The 21,190-nt window shown below is 47.6% G+C and overlaps 1 protein-coding gene across 1 annotated transcript in view; it reads right to left on the bottom strand.

Annotated features, from left to right (window-relative positions):
- The window catches only part of GPR143 (G protein-coupled receptor 143), a 28,946-nt gene extending 9,949 nt beyond the window's left edge, over window positions 1-18,997 (bottom strand). The window contains exons 1-7 of the mRNA XM_057718860.1: window positions 18,427-18,997; window positions 14,719-14,825; window positions 13,655-13,749; window positions 7,612-7,704; window positions 5,186-5,295; window positions 3,122-3,230; window positions 1,272-1,389 (exon numbers count right to left, since the gene is read on the bottom strand). Coding sequence (XP_057574843.1) covers window positions 1,272-1,389; window positions 3,122-3,230; window positions 5,186-5,295; window positions 7,612-7,704; window positions 13,655-13,749; window positions 14,719-14,825; window positions 18,427-18,694 — 900 coding nt within the window. The 5' untranslated portion in view covers window positions 18,695-18,997. The remainder of the gene's footprint in view (window positions 1-1,271; window positions 1,390-3,121; window positions 3,231-5,185; window positions 5,296-7,611; window positions 7,705-13,654; window positions 13,750-14,718; window positions 14,826-18,426) is intronic.
- Window positions 18,998-21,190: the final 2,193 nt, after the last annotated feature.

The following is a 21,190-nucleotide window of genomic DNA, read 5'->3' as shown; positions in this document are numbered from 1 at the left end:
CACCTTATTATGATTTTGTGTATTTCTAGCCAATATTTTTTCATACATGTGTTATTAGGTAGTTGAAATTAGTATAATTTTTAGATCCTCCATTTTTTCACTTAATACTAGATTTCATAACTGTTTTTTACATTCTCATTTTCAACATCTGCATAACATTTCTCAAGATCAAAGACACATTTACTTAACCATTCCCTTTTCTTAAAAAAAAATGTGAGTTGGCTATAATGCTTTATAATTATGGATAATGTTATATAGAATGGCTTCATCCATATGGGTTTTTTTTTTTTTTATGTGAGGAATGTCACTTTTTTTTTCTCCCAAGCTCTTTATTGGAAAACAATTGCTTTACACTCTTGTACCAGCTCTTGAGGTACACCAAAGTGAATCAGCTGTATGTATACATATATCCCCATATCCCCTCCCTCCCACGACTCCCTCCCGCCCTCCCTGTCCTGGCTCTCTAAGGCATCACCCATCATCGAGTTGATCTCCCTTTGTTATACAGCAACTTCCCACTAGCTATCTATTTTACAGTTGGTAGTGTATATATGTCTATGCTACTCTCTCACTTCGTCCCAGCTTCCCCTTCGCCCCCTGCCCCCACAACCCTGTATCCTCCAGTCCGTTCTCTGCATCTGCCTCCTTATTCTTGCCCTGTCACTGGGTTCATCAGTACCAGTTTTTTTTTTTAGAATCTGTATATGTGAGTTAGCATACAGTATTTATTTTTCTCTTTCTGGCTTACTTCACTCTGTACGACAAACTCTAGGTCTATCCACCTCATTACATATAGCTCCATTTCATTCCTTTTTATGGCTGAGTAATATTCCATTGTATATATGTGCCATCTTTATCTATTCATCTGTTGATGGGCATTTAGGTTGCTTCCATGTCCTGGCTATTGTAAATAGTGCTGCAATGAACATTACGGTACATGTTTCTTTTTGGCATCCATATGGTTTTTTCTGTCTCAAACATTTCTTCAGGATACATTCCCCAATATTTTGAATCTGCCTGAAAGGAGTGAGACACTTGTCAATTGATTTACCAGTCATATCCATTTCATAATGATCCCAACAGTGAGTGAAACTAGCTAGCTCGGGGACCAAGGCCAGATGCAGGTATCCCAGGAAACTGTTCAACTCATTGCCTATTTAAATAACATATAGATCATACTTCTGAGTGGTTTTTATCCATTCTGGGGTCGTTTATTTATTTATTTATTTATTTATTTATTGGAAGAACATTTTAAATCAAGATTGACCTACCATCATGAACCATGTGGTCTTGGCTGCATTTCTGACCTGTTTCAAAGAGCCTCCATTGATATCTGGTTGCATTTCAAGATAGAATAAAAGGCTTTCATTGATGATATTCGACAACCAACTGTTAGAAAGAAAATGGCCCACAGGTGAAGAAAGCATGCAACATAATTCATTTTTAATGCTGGGAGTCAGTGTGTACCGAGACCTGAACATTCTGGGGATGGTGACCACTTAGCAGCAAGGAGGAAGCAGCACACCAAGAATTTGATGTAAGAGATGCCACCCCTCTCAGCCTAGAGCAGAGACCAGCAGACCCTTCCAATGGTCACAACACCACATCCGGTGGAAGGTTCTAGCATGTGTCAAATAACCCAGAATTCATTCTTCCTTTGAAGAGTAAGTTACCGTCTTGATGGAGACCAAAACAAATCTTGACATTTTATGTTTGAATTTCTTGAGGTTATTGTTGGCAGGCCAGTGAAGTTTGAAACGGCAAGTCAGCGTATTTTTACAGGGAGGTAATTTACATCTCTCTTAGGAGAATGTCCAAACAAACCTCCTCACATCAGATAGATTATTAACACCACAAAGGTGTGCCCTGTCTTGCGAAGCATTGCTTCACTGCAGCAAAGGGTTTTCTGATTCCAATCGATTTTGCGTTGGTTACAGGTCTATTCCTAGTGCACCCACCTGAAACACTAAGGCAGGACACCTGCGGGGGTGGGGGGACAGCTGAGGACAGGAAGATTGCTCTCTACCATTCTTTTATGTATTTATTTACTTACTTATTTATTTATTTTTGGCCACACCATGCAGCTTGTGGAATCTTAATTACCCAATCAGGGATGGTACCCTGCAGTGGAAGCTCAGAGTCCTAACCACTGGACTGCCAAGGAAGTGCCTCTCTATCCTTTGCTTTGAGTCCTCACACTAAAGATGGGCCCTGGAGCCCCCTAGTGGTGCAGTGGTTAACAACGCGCCTGCCAATGCAGGGGACATGGGTTCGATCCCGGGTCTGGGAAGATCCCACATGTTGCGGAGCAACTAATCCCATGCGCCACAACTACTGAGCCCATGCTCTAGAGCCCATGAGCCACAACTATTGAGCCCAAGTACCACAACTACTGAAGCCCGAGAGCCTAGAGCCCGTGCTCCGCAACAAAAGAAGCCACCACAATGAGAAGCCCATGCACCGCAACAAAGACCCAATGCAGCCAATAATTAATTAATTAATTAAAAAAGAAAGATGGGCCCTTGCACTTGTATCTTGTTAGATACAGGAATGCTGGTGTCAAGACTAATGCATAACCCCCCCCAAAAATAAATAAATAAATAAATAAATAAATAAATAAAAATAAAAAAGACTAATGCATGAACTTCCCTGGCTAGAACTCTGAGCTTCCACTGCAGGGCGTGCGGGTTTGATCCCTGGTCGGGGAACTAAAATCCCACGTGCTGCACAGCAGGGGAAAAAAAGAAAAAAGACTGATGCAAATGGGTGGGTTTCGAAGACATGATGAAGCACTTCCTATGAATGTCAACGCCAGCGATGGGACAAAACTCCGGAGGCATATGGTTGAGATGTATCAAAACTAAACTGAGGACTTTTTGTTCTTAGGGCTTTTTATAGAATTTAAGCAGATGTGAATATCCTTCCAGAAGTTCATAGACGGTAGACTTGCCTCCCTGTCCCGCGAGCATTTCCTCCAAGGGCATCTAGCACAAGTTTCAAAGATTTCCTCTCCAAAGCCTCTTCCCGTTGGAACTTTCAGGTCACACTTGGAAAAGCAAATGACAAGCAGTGTGCATATCCCTTCCCACTGACAGTTTAAATAAAGAAGAAGAGAGGTTACCAAATGATGAAAACCAGCATGATTTTGAAAAATCGGGTCTTGATCACGGCTCCCATCCTCCTCTCGTTCTCTGTGTAGACGCCTTGTCTTCCTTTTAGCAAAGAGGCCACTGTGAAGAGAGAGGGAAACAGCATGTAATGTTCCTTATTTACGTTTCCTGCGTGCCGGGGAAGGGCGGCAAAGCGCACAGGAGCCCAGGAGCACAGCCAGGAGAGCGTGAAGCCCAGCAAGACACTGCCATGCGTCCCTCACTGCCTCCACGTGGGCCTTACCAGACACTCGCAGGCATACAGACGTTTCTAAACGTTTACTTTGAAATCATTTCAGCTTTACATAAGATTTGCAAAGATAGTGCAGAGAGTTCCTGTATAGCTACCCACAGCTGCCCCCAGTGTTAACATCGTACACAACCACGGTCCCATTGGTCACCATGAAGCAATTAAGGTTGATGCAGAGCTACTAACTAAACTCCAGATTTTATCTGGATTTTACTCTAGTCCAGGAACTGTATTTTTAACAGTTTATATATTTTATTATGAAAATAATGCACACTTGCTATTTTAAAATGTTGAAAGGTTTCATGTTTCTCCCTGTAGACAAGTTGGAAAATAGAAGACAGTTTACAAAAGAATTAATAACCCATGGTCCACCAAGAGACAACCACTGTTAGCATCTTAGTGTATTTCTTTCCAGCCTTTTTTCTATAAATCGTTTTCATTTGTTTGATGTCATCAAATCACCATTTTTAATGCAATTTTGTAAAAAAAAAGCTATATTTAAATGTTTTAAATGTAGGTAGAAAAGAGAGATCCAAAGAGCTGCAGTGATTTTCTCTCCCTAGTGGTAGAGCACTTCACCTGTTTTAAAGTTCTCCAATTCACAACTGATCCTCAAGAGACCACTCTGTGAAGATGTTTCTTTTTTTTTTTTTTGGTAGGATTATAATTTTTTTTCCATTTTTTTTTCAGCTCTTCATTGGAATATAATTGCTTTACATTGTTGTGCCAGTTTTTGCTGTACACCAAAGTGAATCAGCTGTATTTATGCATATATCCCCAGCTCCCGAAGCAGCTCATGCAGCTTCATACCAAAAAAGCAAATAACCCCATTCACAAATGGGCGGAAGACCTAAATAGACATTTCTCCAAAGAAGACATGCAGATGGCCAACAAACACATGAAAAGGTGTTCAACATCACTAATCATCAAAGAAATACAAGTCAAAGCCACAACGAGGTATCACCTCACACGGGTCAGAATGGCCATCATCAAAACATCTAGAAACAATCAATGTTGGAGAGGGTGCGAAAAAAAGGGAGCCCTCCTGCACTGTTGCTGGGGATGTAAATTGGTACGGCCACTATGGAAAACAGTCTGGAGGGTCCTTAAAAACCTAAAAATGGAACTACCATAGGACCCAGCAATCGCACTACTGGGCTCATACCCAAAGATGTGTTTCTTTATTCTCATTCTGGGGCTGGAGACGTGCCCCAGGGCACGTCTCTTTAAGGATGTGGTGGGGGCTAGAATGCAGGCCCCCGCCTCAGCCCCGGGGTCTCCCCAGTGCATTCTGCTGGCTCACAAGATCCCTCTTTCCCAGTTCTTCCTGGTGCACTTGACTCATTTCCTGTGCTCGCCTTCCTGTTTATTACCCAAGTGGGAGAAGACACAGGCCCAGACACCACAGGAGGAACAAGGCTCCCGGGACTGCTCAGTCCTCCTCCATCCCTCCGCCTCGACAGCCCCTTCCTTTCCTGCTCCCGTCTCCCCTCCGCAGCTGTCCAAGGCCGCGCGGGTCCCCTGGGGCACGCCAAGGGCAGACCCAGGATGAGCCCAGACGGAAGTGAAAAGTCCACTGGTCCCGGCTTTGAGCTGACAGACGTCAGCCAAGAACGCGTACAGCCCACAGCTGAGCAGGCTGGCTCTCATTTATGAACCGCCCTCCGCCCCCTCTCCCCAGCTGTATGCCACGCGTCTCTGGAGGATGACGATCGAGGCAGTGATAGCGATGGGAGCCTGAGGCTTGGGGCCGTGGCCGTGGCCTCACCCCAGAGAGGTGGTTTACCTGCCGTCCCTGTCTTTCGGAACAGGATGGGGTTGGCCACGAGGACAAGCAGCAGCGGGAAGTACGTGGTGATGTAGTGGGGGATGGCATGCTCCAGGCCTCGGTCACACCTGACAGAGGAAACGTGTGTCATTCTCCAAAACTGCGGCTTTGCTTGAAACACGCTGGCTTATCCAGAAGCCGAGATAAGAGGACTAGAGTGGAAAGGGAAACACACAGACTGACTTCTGACCCTGCCCGAAGGAAACCGGACTCACATCGCACGTCTGTGGACAAGCAGTAAATCTCAGAAGAAGAAAGAGGGTCAATTATGGTTCTGTGTGTCTCGTAAACCGGGGAGCTTTTAAAGTTCCCTGCTGTGAAAAAAAAGATGGGAAGAGAGTCTCTGGGGTGGTGGACACCGCCCCCCTCCCCGTCCCGGGTCTCGTCAGAGAAAACACACACACTGCAAGCAAGACAAAGGCACTCAGTGAGTCAGTGAGGTGTGCAGCACTTACTTTGTGCTAAGGCTGGCTGACATCACAAATAAGATCCAAAGCTTGTGCCTGACCAACTCAAATACCCAAGCTTCATATTGCACAGGACATTTGTTCTCATGTGATTCACAACACACGAGTCACAGATAATCATTTCAGTGGTTCTTTTCAGGGAGGAGGACCAGGATTTCTACCGATGGGTCATGGGAATCATCTGTCATCACAGGACACAGCGGAGGGACACACTCAGGTATGTTACCAAGGTCGGGACTCAGTTAACAAACGCACAGTGTAGAGGAAAGTGGCAGAGACAAGAGAGAGTCTGAAGCAAAGGGGACGTTGCCCAGGCCTGACCCCAGACAAGGTGGAAAAGCACAGGAGGGAACAGCCCCTGGGGCCACGGAAGGTGGAATGATAAAAATGCTAGCGCTCTCGTTTTTTTTCATGTATGCAGTGCTCACACCAGAGGGGGAGGTGGCAGAAAATGCACAAAAACAGGTAAGAGACAGGTAGTGCCCATCTTTTGTTGCCCTGGGGATGACAGTACCACCTGAAGACGGTGCCTTCTTTTTCACAGAAGCTTTCCTCTACAGCCAGGAAAGCTAAACTGCAGTCTAGAAGGGCTTAAGGGGAGAAAGGGAAACGAGAGGAGGAAAGGATGACATTCGGATGCCAGGACTCAACGTAGGGGATGAATGAGTGACGGTGGGAGCCTGCAGAGTGCCGAGGGCTGTGAGGATGGAGATGACGAGGGTGGAGATGCTTCGGGGCGGGGGGGGGGGGGGGGGGCGGTTCTCGTGGAGACCACGGGCCACCTTGGTGCTCCTGGGAGCCCTGCAGCAGTGGCTCCCTCGAGCTCAGACGCAACATCCCCAGGACTCCGTGGGTGGAGGTAAGTGATAAAAACTCCCTTTCCGATTAAGGGCATCCTCTGTAACAGCGCTAGCTCTGTATTTGTCCTTTTCAGGTTCCTGGGGAGAGTGGGCTGTTTGGAGGGACCTACACAGAGGCCTGGGAGTAGTCACTGTCGACAAAGCAGTACCAACATGGAGGTGTCCGAGTGAGCGGCTACAAGAAATCAGTAAAGGAGGAGGAGAAATGGTCTACCACAGATCAGCAAAGTTCCTCTGTAAAGGAACAGATACTCAGTATTTTAGGCTTCAGAACCCTCATGGCCTCTATCAAAACTAGTCAACTCTAATGTGCAAAGCAGCCATAGACAATGCATACACAAATGGGCACGGCTGTGCGCCAATAAAACTTTATTTACAAAAGCAGGCAGAGGGCTGGATCTGTCCTGACAGACGTGCTGTGCTGATCCCTGGGTCTACACCACCCTAAAATCACAGACCATGTCCAACCTCTGTTTTTCAGTTTTCCACTGAAAATTCGAGTATATATCCTCAGAGGGACCTTCAGGCTTTACAAATGGTTGCACTGATGGGATTTTAAACTTGAAGAAACGCCTGGGTCAATTTCAGAAGCCACATGTCCCAATGTCTGTGTTCAGAAGAGCACAGGATGGAGGAGAAGCGAGAAAGGCAGACAGCAGAGGCTTAAAATGAGCTCTTCAAGAGCGACACTTTGAGTCTTGCAGCCATCTCAAACTCATTCTTGGCATGTTCAACTCACCTGCTCGCCCAGAGGAGGCTGGTTTGAAGAATAAAAAATAGAGTGGCCAGGGGAAAGCTGCATCCATCCGGGAGGGAGACAGGCCTGGAGGTTGGCACACAGGCTGGTACGGGGGAGACGCACCCCCAGCTCTGCATCCACACCGCACACATGCACGTGACAGGCAGAGGCGGGAACACTAAGTCAAGGTGCTGGGCACTGTGCTCTCAGCTACACAGATCCAGCACGACTCGGGGTCAGCGCCCAGGCATCTCCTGCAAGAGGACGCTCCAGGGGTCTGGGCATCGAGAGATGGGCATGCTGGGAGCCCCGGCTTACCTGGCCATGGAAGGGTAGTACAGCGTGAACGCTCCCTCCACGCAGAGCAGCACGGCCAGGCCCCAGGCCATCATGTGGTAGAGCAGGATGGTGCTGGGGGAGGAGGGAGCACAGGGGCGGCCGGGCCTGAGCTCCAGCACGGACCACGCCCAGCACTCCGCAAGCGGCAAGACAATGCACACAGAGCAAACCCTCGGCAAGTGGTGCCTGATTTTGCCTGTGAGCTTTAACTGAGGTGAAATTCATACAACATCAAACTCACCATTTTAAAGTGAACAAGTCAGCGGCATTTAGGACACTCTCAACGCCGTGCACACACCACCTCTATCCCGTTCCAAAACACAATCATCCCCCCAGAGGGGAACCTGGGCCCATTCAGCGGTCTTTCCCCATCACATGTGTGCCCCTGGCCCCTGGCAACCACTCATCTACCGTCTGTCTCTATGGACATTTCGTCTACATGGACTCACACACTATGTGGCCTTTTGCACCTGGCTTGTTTTCCTCAACCTAAGGCTCTCAAGATTGAGAGGACCGAGGCACGGGTACCTCCTAATTCCTCCGAAGCATCCCCAGTAAGCAAGCGGCTCCTAGCCTGCATCCTGCGTGAAGTCACCTCTGTACCTAACATGCAAGCATCTTCATGCCCAGTGCAAACCAAGAAGAAGGTCTCTGAGAAATGGGTGGTTATTCAGCGTTCTAGGAGAGCAGGGAGGTTTCCCCTCTGGCCTCCCTGACCCCCCACCCCGATGCCCTGCATAGTTCATACTCTCTCCTCACTACCGCACCCCACCCTGTCCCCTCAAGGATTCAAGGCAGCCAGCCTTGCAGATGGGGTCAGGATGACGGACCACCCCAGCCCGTGCAGAGCTATCTGCCTTTTACCATCCAGCCTTCATTTGCCTCTTCTGTGTGACCTCCCTCGGAGGTGCCTGCTGTCGCTCAAAACTCCGCCGGACGCCTGGCATGCAGTGCCACCCCCGGCACTAACTTCAGGATTTTAACTCTGAAGATCAGCCACGCAGGCAAAGAGAGCGATCAAGGAAGGGGGAAAGGACGCCCTTCTACAAGGAGACAGGAGGGAAAAGAGCTGGCCCAGGAGGATGTGCTTCGGGGAGGAGACACTGCACAGCCAGCTCCCTGGGGGGCCGTGCGGAAGCGGCTCCAGCTTTGCCTCCCCCAGCACCGCTGGTTCTGGAGCAGCCCCCTCCCTTGCCCATCCAGCTTTGGGAGTGCATGGGGGTGTGTCCTGCCCAGAAGTCACAGGCTTGGCAGGACACTCAAGAAACCAAGGAGCAGCTTTGTGCAGGGGCTGGGCTGGGCTCTGCAAGGGTGGAATCTGCGTTCCAGACGCCAAGCCTTGGCTGCAGGGCGCCGGTGGTGTCATCTTCTGGGTGGGAGGGTGCGGCCAAGGGGCAAGGACAGGCGAGGCCACGAAGCCTGGCCCTCCCTTCCCCGGTTTCCAGCCCCAAATGGCCACGAGGGGAGGAAGTCAGACCTGGGCCATGTGACCCAGGGGGCGGCCACGCCAATAACTGATGCAATCAAAAATCCACACCCATGAGCCCACGATCGATCAAGGGGGATCGATCGGGGGCAGCCCCGCTGAAGACCTCGTCCCTTTTTCTGACCCCAAGCCAGTTTCCACATCCAGGCAAGCAAAGGTCCCCCCCACCCCCGCCCAGGCACTCTCTGCTCTCACGTTCTCCTTTTCTTAGAGCAAGCAGAGCTTCTCCTGGGATCACAAGCACCTTCTGCCATTGTTAAAACCTGTGTCTCCCACATCTGGAACCCAAGAGGCCGTTTACATGTTAACATTAAATCCACCTTAATGACATTTCCTAGGGAAAATTCTCCCACGCAAAAGGAAACAGCTAAATGCTGGACGGATCTAGAAGGGAACGTGGAGTTTAATCCAGCCATACCTTCGAAGTCTGGCCCCCTGCCGGGGAGGTCCTCAGGACCCCTCCCCGCCAGCTTCAAGCTCTTCATTGCCACCTACAGAATCCACTCCACCCTCGGCTCTGGAAACAGGCTGGTGATTCAAAGAGGGGCCACAGGGACACTCTCAGCTCTGGCTGTGAACCACCCAGGGCTGGCCCCTCAGAGACCTCACCCTGGGAAGCGTGACTTCTGCCAGGGATGAGGTGGAGGCTGGGTCTCCATGGCTACAGAGCATCCATCATATTTTTCTCCTGTGTGAACACTCCTTTTTGATGGGAGAGCCCACTTCTCTCCCAGCGGTCTTCCTAGAGCTGGAACCCTGTCCTGGCTCTTGCCCGTGGGAGGGGTCTGGATGTTTGGCATCCCTGGATGGCTGCCTCCTGTTTGATGGGCGGGTCCTTGGAAGCCCAGCATCCTCTAGCTCCTGCACAACCCCAGCCTATCCTAACACTAAGCTCCAAGATGAATTCCAAACACCCGTCTGGGTGAAGGAGCACTTCCTGATTGCCTGTCCTGGCTCCTCAGGGCTCTGTCTGTCCTCTGGGTCCAGAGAGCTGTCACACTGCCCTGTCCAGCCCCAGTCCCTAATGGCTGGAGGTGAAGCAGTGTATCCTCCTGTGACAGCAGGAGGCATACTCTTCTAGCTTCCATTCAATGCTCCAAGATTCCTCTTGTCTCCACAACTAACTGGTGGGCTATGAGACATCTACCTGTGTCATTGCTCCAATCCCTCCCAAACTGAGTGAGGGAACCATCACACTTGAACTCGGCTTCAGGGACAAGGTCTTCCCATGCTGCTCACTAGCCTACCCAAACTCATTCTCCCTTTTTTCCCTTAGTAACAGAACCTGGATGTCATGCAGAGCAGTAGCATGCTTGGCTAATCAACTATATTTCCTGCCTCCTCTTACAGCTAAGCGTACCCAGAAAACCAAGTTCTGGCCAATAGTATGAAAATGTTATTGTTGTGTAAAACCCCAGGCCTGCTTAAAACAGCTTCCTGCTGGGACTTCCCTGGTGGCGCAGTGGTTAAGAAACCACCTGCCAATGCGCGGGACACAGATCCAATCCCTGATCCTGGAAGATCCTGCATGCCACAGAGCAACTAAGCCCTGTGCCACAACTACTGAGCCTGTACTCTAGAGCCCTCGAGCCACAACTACTGAAGCCTGTGTGCCTAGAGTCCATGCTCTGCAACAAGAGAAGCCACTGCACTGAGAAGCCCATGCACCACAACGAAGAATAGCCCCTGCTTTTCACAACTACAGAAAGCCTGTGCGCAGCAACAAAGACCCAACACAGCCAAAAAAAAAAACCACAAACAAACCAACAACAACACACAACAACAAAACAGCTCCCTACTTAAAAGGAAGCTGGCTCAGGGGACAACAGGCCCCTTTGGCATTGCTCTCTTCCTCATTCCTGTTTTCTGGAAGGCAGATGTGATGACTGGAGCTCCAGCAGCTATATTGGACCATGATACCTTGAGGATGGAAGTCACATAATAGGATGGTGGAGCAGAAAAAGAGAAGAAGCTTGGGTCCCTGATGTCCATAATAAGAGCCCTAGATTGCCTACCTCTGGCCTCTTTTAGCATGCAAGAGAAATTCCTATCTTAAGTCACTATCATTTTATGTATTTTATGTAGCCAAAACTAATTCTCACTGATATACCTGGTTTGCAGCCTTTAACCTTGCCTATCTTCTTTACAGATTTTGTACAGATGTGTAAGAGCTTGGGGACTAAGGCAAAAAGGTAGAAGAAACAAACACAAAAATGAAGCAAGCACTAAATTTCAGGCCAGAGAGACAAAGTGAATGATGATGTGATATACATAAGGAATATCAAGGATTTTAGAGTGGTGATTCACTAAGATTGCCCAGTATATTCTATAGCCTTAACATGGTCTTTATTTGGTAACTGATATTGGTTTTAAAAGTGAATTTATTCAACAAATGGCGCTGGAACAACTGGATATCCATCTACAAAAGAATAAAGGTGGACCTGTCCTCACCTCCACACAAAAATTAACCCAAACATCTAAATAAAATTGTTCAAACTATAAAACTCTTAGAAGAAAACAAAGGTATAACTCTTTGTGACCACCAGTTGGGCAATGGTTTCTTAGATGACAGCAAAAGCACCAGAAATAAGAGAAAAAAATAGAAAAATTGGATTTCATCAAAATTAAAAACTTTTATGCTTCAAAAGATACCATCAAGTAAGTGAAAAGACAACCTGCTGAATGAGAGAAAATATTTGTAAATCATACAGCTAATGAGATACTTGTATCCAGAATACATAAAGAACTCCTACAGGGACTTCCTAGGTGGCGCAGTGGTTAAGAATCCACCTGCCAATGCAGGGGACACGGGTTCAATCCCTGCCCCAGGAAGATACCACATGCCGAGGAGCAACTAAGCCCGTGCACCACAACTATTGAGCCTGTGCTCTAGAGCCCGTGAGCCACAACTACTGGGCCCATGTGCCACAACTACTGAAGCCCATGTGCCTAGAGCCCATGCTCTGCAACAAGAGAAGCCACGGCAGTGAGGAGCCCGTGCACCACAATGAAGAGTAGCCCCCGCTCGCTGCAACTACAGAATGCCTGTGTGCAGCAACAAAGACCCAGCACAGCCAAAGAAAAATACATAAATAAATAAATTTATAAAAAAAAAAAAACTCCTACAACTCAATAATAAGAAGACGTAGCCCAATTAAAACCTGGGCAAAGGAAGTGAAGAGGTATTTCTCCAAAGAAAGTATACAAATGGCCAATAAACACCTGAGAAGATGGGAAACATCATTAGTCATCAGGGAAGTCAAAACCACAATGAGGTGCCACTTCACACACACTAGGATGGCTAAAATCTTAAAAACGAAACAAATAAACAGAAAATAAGTGTTGTCAAGGATGCGGAGAAACTGGAACCAGCAAACATTGCTAGTGCACATGTAAAATGGTACAGCGTCATTGGAGAGCAGTTCAGCAGTGCCTTATAAGGTTATACAGAATTACTACATGACCCAGGAATTCTACGCCAAGGTGCATACCCGGAACCGTTTGGCCTGTGGGGGTGGGGGGAGGAAAGGGGAGTGACTAATAACCAGGTCAGAGATTTGGGGGATGACTAAAATGTCAGAAAAGCAAATAATGGTGATGCTTGCACAATCCTCTGACTATGCTAACAAACAATGGATGTTATACATTTAAACAGGTGAACTTTATAAAGCTCTTTAAAAAGAAAAAAGCAAGCATGAGCTCCATGCAAAGGGGACCTGATGGAAGGGGACCATGAACTTGGTCAGGGGCACATCCCTCCTGGGCCTGGAGCCAGGAGACGGGGACTCCCGCCCTGCCCTCCTGCTTCTCTTTGGCACGTAGGTTCTCTGTGTTTCTGTTTCCTCCATACACATGCACATCCCAGCTACAAGCCCAGCTCCCAGTTTACGAGCACCTGCTACGTGCCAGGCTCCACCCTTAACCATCCAGGGTACTATCACATCTACTCCTCCCAGGAACCTCCTGAAGTGGGTGCTATTTTACAGCTGAGAAAACGGAAGTCCAGAGAGGTTCAGCAACTTACCAACAGTCACACAGCTAGTGGGTGACAGGGCAGGAATTTGAACCCACCAGGGCCAAGGCACTAACCCTTCCTGTGTTCCTCCCAGGCAACACCTGGCAACTGCAGAATTCTTGGGCTGCATATTTAGCATAACGTGTCAATACATACAACTAAGAACTTTTTTCCTAAACCTTTAGATACCATCTGAATTTTTTATTTTCATGGCCATTCTTTTTTTTAGTCTTTGTCCTGTTCCAAATATTTAATTTATTGAATTATGTGTTTTCACGGTTCTAAAACCCTCAATTTTTTTTTTTTTTTGGTAGGGGGCACCTGGAGAAATCCTCGGTATTTTGATCGTGCCTCCTGCCTTTTATAAAAACACGCTGGCACAGACCTTTCTCGGTGGAGGGGCCAGCTGAAAGGTTCTGATCGACAGTGTCTGTCATACAGAAGTGAAGTGCTTAACGGTGTCTCCATCCCTCCCTCAGGCAACAGACCAGGGCAGAAGCCAGCTGGCTTGCGCTGAATACCTCAGTCCCGCCGATCTCCGGATCACCAGGTAGGCATCGGCCGCATAGCAAAACAGCCACCAGAAGCAGGCGCTGTACAGCAGCTGGATCCACATCTGTAATCGGAAGAGCCAGCATCAAAGCTCCTGGAAACGGGCTCCAGGCTGCCTTGTCCAGGAAATGAGCTGGCAGATGCCTGCTTCCTCTGACGTCAGGAGGCAGCACATGAAAGCCCTCCGGAGACACGTGGACCGTCTTGGACACTCAGGCTGGGATGTAGCCCGGGACGGACGTTGTGCCTTGGTCCCCTGTCTGCTCTGCTGGACGAGTCCAGCGAGCCCTGCCTTGTGCTACACTTGTAGGCAGGGAGATAAATGGCTCAGATGTGCAGCTTGGCCTGGCATGAGGGTCTCTGAACGAGAAGCCCTTTTGCTAAGGACAAAGGAGGATGGGCAGGAAGGACCTTCCCAGAAGAAGGAAGGCAGGGTCTCTGAATGTTAGAGGCAGCACAAGATCTATACTGAGATGGATGCTCCATCAGGATGCAGCTGGGAAGCAATAGAGGGGAGGGATGGAGAGATGCTCACAGTTCTGGCACAGATGGTGCGGTCAACACAGCATCAGTGTCCTGTGAGGTCAGTCACTGGAGCGTTCACTTGGTGGACAGGGTGAAATGTACGTACAAATAGATATGTTTAATATATACTTTGTTAAGTAAACGAACATCCATTAAATCAGTAACTTTATTTTTTCTTTTCTTTCTTTCCCTTTTTTTTTTTTTTTGGCCAGCTGGTTTTGATTGTGGCCGGATCTAAGGTAAGGATTAAATGTGTGTTTAAGGGCGGGGGGTAGGGAACATAGCACAGTGGCGTGTGTGTCAGAGACCCCTGGAGGGTTTGTTGAATCACAAATGGCCCCCACCCCAGGGTTCCTGGTCCGTGGGGTGGGGGTGGGGGGCTCTGAGCACGTGCATTTCTAAAAACCACACTAGGCTGGTGGGAGGGTTGGGACCACACTTTGAGGACACAGCGCAACAAAGGGGAGCAAAGGGGAGGGGAAGGGGCGACCAGGGGAGGCACACTTACTGCACTCCCCACGCAGAAGGCTTCGGGCCACACGTCTGTCCCGTTCACAGCTGAGATGTCCACGAAATTCGGGAACCCCAACCACACTGCAGACCGGACTAGGATACCTAGGGGAGAATCAGGTGATGCTTCGTAACTGCTCCTAATTCAGATCTAAAGGTGACATGTTGACTCTGTAAAAATGATGGATGGACGGATGGATAGATACATAGGAAGGCAGAGGGGAAGAAGTGAGGGAGGCAGGGAGGGAAGAAACAAACATTGACGTGTGCAGAGAGAGAAAAATAACACAAAAAATAATTATCAAGGTAGTGGAGCAATACCAGGCACCTTGATTTCAACTTTAACCATCATTAGCTGCAATGTTGTCCCTAATGTGGTTTGTTTGTTTATTTAGCACCAAGAAGGGATTATGTGAATAACAATCTGTATTTCTTGGCTATATTTTTTTTTCTTGGCTATATTTTTAATGTCCAAGGTAACTAGTCTTCACACAAAAAAGAATGATTGAAAAAGTACATTAAAAGCTAGTTCTTTCATTCTATAAAAAAAACTTAAGATTTTCGCAAATTAGCCGTTGATAATCTACTTCTGACATTTATTGTTTGTGAGTTTTCCTTGCTATTAGACCTAAATATCTAATTGTCCTCAAAACAGTATACACGCCTAAGGTATATTTAGGGCTCTTTGTTAGGTGATGTGATAACCTTTGCTTAAGCATTCACTGTGTAACACCTGCTCAAGGGGAACTGTGAACAGTGAAGAGTTATACACTAGCATAGTGTGTATATTTCACATACTAAATACACACCACGTAATACCCTACACTGTGTCATACACCACGAAAGGGGGACTTAAGCACAGATAATAAAAATAATGCTTTTCTTCTGTATAGTGCTCTGTCATTTTCATTATAGAGCTCTGCTTTGAGCTCAGTAAGTACCACTTTATTTTGTGGGGGGAGATCTATATGAGGTGATGGATGTTTACTAAACTTACTGTGGTAATAATTTCATGATAAATGTAAGTCATTATGCTGCATACCTTAACACCTTAAACTTAAACTTAGTGCTGTTTGTCAATTACATCTCAGTAAAACTAGGGAGGGAGTTCCCTGGTGGTCTAGTGGTTAGAATTCTGAGCTTTCAGGCCCGTGGCCCAGGTTCAATCCCTGGTCGGGGAACTGAGCTCCCACAAGACACGCGGTGCAGCTGAAAAAAAAAGAAAGATACTTAAAAAAGATTGGGGGAGGAAAACACCCCATGAGATAGGCATCTGTATTTCTTATTTTTCTTTTTTTTTTTTTTTTTTTTTTGGCACACAGGCTTAGTTGCTCCGTGGCATGTGGGATCTTCCTGGAGCCGGGATCGAACCCATGTCCTCTGCATTGGCAGCCGGATTCTTAACCACTACGCCACCTAGGAAGCCCCTGTATTTCTTATTTTTCAGTGAGGAAATCTGGTCACCAAGCCTTTCCCTGACTTCTGCTTCTGCTCATTTGCCCACAACGTCATGCACCGTCCTTCTAAAGGCCAAAGGATATACAAATACTGTTTTGCTAACCCTCAAAAGTTGTTTGGGTGCAGCTCTATTTCCAGATATTCAAATTACAGGAACTAGATTACTATTAAGATGCTTTTCCAAAATGCTTTAGCAGAATCAGGAAGAAAACCAAATTTTTATCTAATTATCCTGCACCAAATTCATTTTATCACGAATAGAAAGGAAGTATTGCTTCCTGTGTTGCTTCTCAAGTCTGAGAAAGTGACTAGAGGTTCCGCAGCATTCATCTGAAGTCACGATTCTTGAGTGTCTCCAATCACATGAGCAGGAACAGGAGAACTAGGCCCTGGGACATGCAACCACCTGCGCCCACATATCTGTTCAAGGTGGGCCAGAAGCCACTGCCACCCCCGCAGGGACCGGAGGTGGAAGGCCCTGCAAACACCAGCAGCAGCCTTTTCTTCAAGCGCAAACATGACTGAAAAGTACGATCCCAAGGTGGCCAGCGCCTGTCAGCCAAGTACAAAACACAGATACTATTTAGATCCTGATTTGAACAAACCAACGATAAAATAGCATTTATGAGACACCTGAACATATACCAGTGATATTAAGGAATTGGCTTTCATCATTTTTAGGTGATAATGATATCTCTGTGAGATATATATATATATTTAAATTCTTAACTTCTACAGCTATATACTGAGATTTATATGGATGAAATCATATAAATTCTGGGATCTGCTTCAAATTAATCCAGGGGAGAGTGGGATACGGGGATGGAGTATTAGACGAAGCTAGGTGATGAGTACCGGGAGTTCATTGTACAATCTCTCTACATTTGTACATGTTAAAAATTTTCCAAAAGAAAAAAGTTAACATGGTTGGCAATGTCTAGCATAGAGGTTTGTAAAATGTGCCATGCCCTAGTTGAAAGCAGGGGTCAGGAAAGTCTCTGTAAAGGGCCAGAGAGAAAATATTTTAGGATCTATGAGCTATACTTTGTCCATTCAACACTCACTTCTGCCCTTGTAGAGCCAAGATGCCCCCAAACAATGCACAGGTGCAGGGCGTGGGTGTATCCCCATAAGACTCCACTTACGGATGTGGACGTTTTACTTTTCACGGAATATTTACATGTCAAAAATATTCTTCTTCTTTAGATTTTTTTTAAAAAACACTTTAGGGGCTTCCGTGGTGGCACAGTGGTTAAGAATCCGCCTGCCAATGCAGGGGACACGGGTTCCGTCTCTGGGCTGGGAAGATCCCACATGCCTCGGAGCAACCAGGCCCATGGGCCACAACTACTGAAGCCCCTGCGCCTAGAGCCCATGCTCTGCATCAAGAGAAGCCACTGCAGCCCGCTAGCCACAACTAGGGAAAGCCCATGTGCAGCAACGAAGACCCAATGCAGCCAAAGGTAAAATAAATAAGTAAATAACAAAAAAAAAATAAACACTTTAAAATGTAAACGTTTTCTTAGGTCATGGGCCCTAGGAAAGAGGCAGCAGGCAGGGTTTGGCCTAGAGGCTGCAAATGCACCTGTGGTATAAAACCCAAACTTAAATAAGACAGATCAGCAAGGAAATGAATAAAAATTTTATCATATATCTATTTATACATATGGCAGGTTTTCTTCCTGATTCTGCTAAATCATTTTGGGCACGATTTTGTGCTTGTCTGTGTGTGTGTGTCTGTGTCTGTGTGTGTCCATGTGCGTCTGACCGCGCATGAGCACGAAATATTAACTGTTTGTCTCTCACTAGTGGAACAATTATAGAGCCACTGTATCTTCTGGGTTTTCCTTCACAGCACTGTCTAAAGTTTCCCTAGTAAGTGCAATAACAAACACATCGAACTGTTATTAAAAAAAATAAAAAAAAGTCCCCTGAAGGAACTTTCACCGACCATCTGGTATTGCAGAGTTGCCTAGTCGTCCTGTGCGGTACCTGGGGAACCAGCTCCGTCCTCCCACCCGCGGGCCGGGCGTCCTGACCTGCGCACCGATCAGGTCCCAAGCTAGGGCCGCGCGCGCTCATCCACGCACCCAGGAGGGTGCAACCCGCGGGCGCGCGCCCTCCACCGTGCATGGAAGGGTCCCCACGCATGGGCCGCGCGCCCTCCACCGCGCACGGACGGGTCCCCACCCGCGAGCGCGCCCTCCACCGCGCACGGACGGGCCCCCACCCGCGAGCGCGCCCTCACCCAGGCAGCCGAGGAGGTCGCAGGCGCCGGCGGCGCGCAGGATGCGGACCGAGGCCGGGGCTCGGGCCGAGGCGGGCGGGGAGGTCGTGGGGATCCCGGAGCCCGCGGGCCAGCGCCCGGGCAGCAGCTGCAGGAGGCCGAGCGCCAGGCGGAGCGCGCCGCTGCCCAGGCACAGCGCGTGGAAGGCCCGCGGCTGGAAACTCAGCACCAGCTGAGTGGCGGCGTCCCGTGTGGGGCAGCAGAAGGTCCCCAGGCGCGGGGAGGCCATGGGCCGTGCTGGGGACGCGGCTTGTGTCTGCCGGGACCCCGCCGGCAGGCCCGGGTCATGTGCTGGGCCGGCGGGGGGGAGGGGGCGTCATGTGCCCTGGGCCTCCCCGCAGCCCCCGCCCGATCCCCTGCGCTGCCAGAAAAGGCACCAGGCTCGGTGGGGGCCCCGCGCCTCTGCAAGCGCCACGAGGCCTCACGAGGGTGATGCTTGGTCGGAGAAGGAGGGGTGGGGGAAGGAGAGCGCCAGGTCCGGGAAGTCAGCTCTCTCCCCTTCCACCAGGCCTTCCCAGGGGGTTAATTCTTCAGAGTCCAGAGCCGCCGACACTGCCATCTCATCTTAGCTGATCTCACCAGAAAGCACGCCAGATCTGCCCCTTTTGGGACTGTGTCATCCAGTGACTGTTGTGGTTGGCATTAAAATACTGCTTTTTTTGCGGTCCCTCTCCCCTACGGAAACGAACTTCCCAGAGCTAGGATTTTTCACTTAAAATCAACAAATCTTGAAGAAAGGGGAAACTACTTTGCCTAAGCCAGCGCGAACGCACACATTTTTTACTTTGAGGTCTGTTCCATTTTTACTCATCTAAACAATGTAGGGTTAAGTTTTACATATTATAAATTAGCTTTCAAGAGTAACTGTTCAGGAAAAAAAGTTCAAGTTTATTCGGATTTCCTTAACTGCTTTAATTTTTAGATGAATTTTATTGTATATTGAAAAGCATGCTTTATTCTACATGCATAAAAGTTTCAAAATGATATTAGTACTAATGAGAATATGCTGAGTGGAGTTTTTTCTTAAAAACTCTTCAAGGTTGAAAATAAAAGAGCCTCCTCTAGATTATGGCTTTACTAACCAAAACTTTTTTTCTTTCTTTTTTTTTTTTTTGTAACTTAATTACAATAATGCTCTTAATGTTACTTTTTTAATTTATATATTTATTTTATTTATTTATTTATTTATTGGCTGTGTTGGGTGTTCTTTGCTGCATGTAGGCTTTCTCTAGTTGTGTGGAGCGGGGGCTGCTCTTCGTTGTGGTGCATGAGCTTCTCATTGTGGTGGCTTCTCTTGTTGCGGAACACTGGCTCTAGGCATGTGGGCTTCAGTAGTTGTGACGCATGGGCTCAGTAGTTGTGGCGCACGGGCTTAGTTGCTCTGAGGTATCTGGGATCTTCCTGGACAAGGGATCGAACCTGTGTCCTCTGCATTGGCAGGCAGATTCTTAACCACTGCGCCACCAGGAAGTCCCAAAGCTTTATTTTCAAAAAAACAAAAAACAACCCAGCTCCATTGTATTTATTAACAGCAAACCTAATAGGCCCATTTGCAGCTGGGAGCAGACACCCTTTGACCTCTCCCCACACTAAATGTGCCCCCCTCTAGAATTTTTCCAACCAACCAAAGGTAAGGCATCCCTGCTGTTTTCCTCTGTCTTCTCCCACCCTGTCTTCTCATCTACATTTACACCACCAGCTTTACAGTTTTAAGTAAGGCAAAGTTTGGGTTCAGCTCCTCAGCCTTCTTCCTGGAAAAACGTAGAACTGGGCTTCTGTTGAGACCCAGGGAAGGCAAACAGGAGCTGCACTGCCAGAGGGAAGCAGAGCCCTTAACCAATAGCTGCAAATGCCACCCCTTGAAAAAGACCCGACCTGGCATGTCTGTAAGTAGGGGCAGCTGCTTTGATAGAAGTCAGAACAGACCGACATTGTCAAAACCTTAACTGCTCTTGGATATTACACACTTGCTTTTAAAAACAGTAGAAAATATCACAGGACTACTCCCCAAATGCTGATCTGTCGCTCCTTTAGAAAGCATAAATCTCAGTATCTGTTTTGAACAGTTGATCTCTATTTCCTTGGCTCTCGGAGAGCAGAAGTTTCTTCTGGAAGTTTGTGTGTGGAGTGTGCTTTAAAAGATAAAAGTGAAAAAGCAGCCTCTGTTCATTAGCCCTAATGCCAAACGTTTGGGTAGCCAATCCATGCAAAAGCATCCCTGCGTTTGTCTGTCTGTCTGTCTTTCTTTCTTTCTTAGAACTTTTATGGAGATACAATAAACTGCATATATTTATACTGTACAATTTGATTTTTTTTTCTTATTAGCAATGTATGTATGGCAATCCCAATCTCCCAATTCATCCCACCCCAACCCCCGCACTCCCACTTTCCGCACTTGGTGTCCATATGTTTTTTCTCTACATCTGTGTCTCTATTTCTGCCTTGCAAACCAATTGATTTGTACCATTTTTCTATATTCTGCATATATGTGTTAATATACGATATTTGTTTTTCTGACTCACTTCACTGTATGACAGCCTCTAGGTCCATCCACGTCTCTACAAATGTCCTGGTTTTGTTCCTTTTTACAGCTGAGTAATATTCCATTGTATATATGTACCACATCATCTTTATCCATTCATCTGTTGATAGACATTTAGGTTGCTTCCATGTCCTGGCTATTGTAAATAGTGCTGCATTGAACATTGGGGTGCATGTGTCTTTT

This window comes from Hippopotamus amphibius, chromosome X, assembly GCF_030028045.1.
Source record: "Hippopotamus amphibius kiboko isolate mHipAmp2 chromosome X, mHipAmp2.hap2, whole genome shotgun sequence".
Taxonomy (NCBI): Eukaryota; Metazoa; Chordata; class Mammalia; order Artiodactyla; family Hippopotamidae; genus Hippopotamus; species Hippopotamus amphibius.
This window is presented reverse-complemented; position numbering and strand designations above follow the sequence as displayed.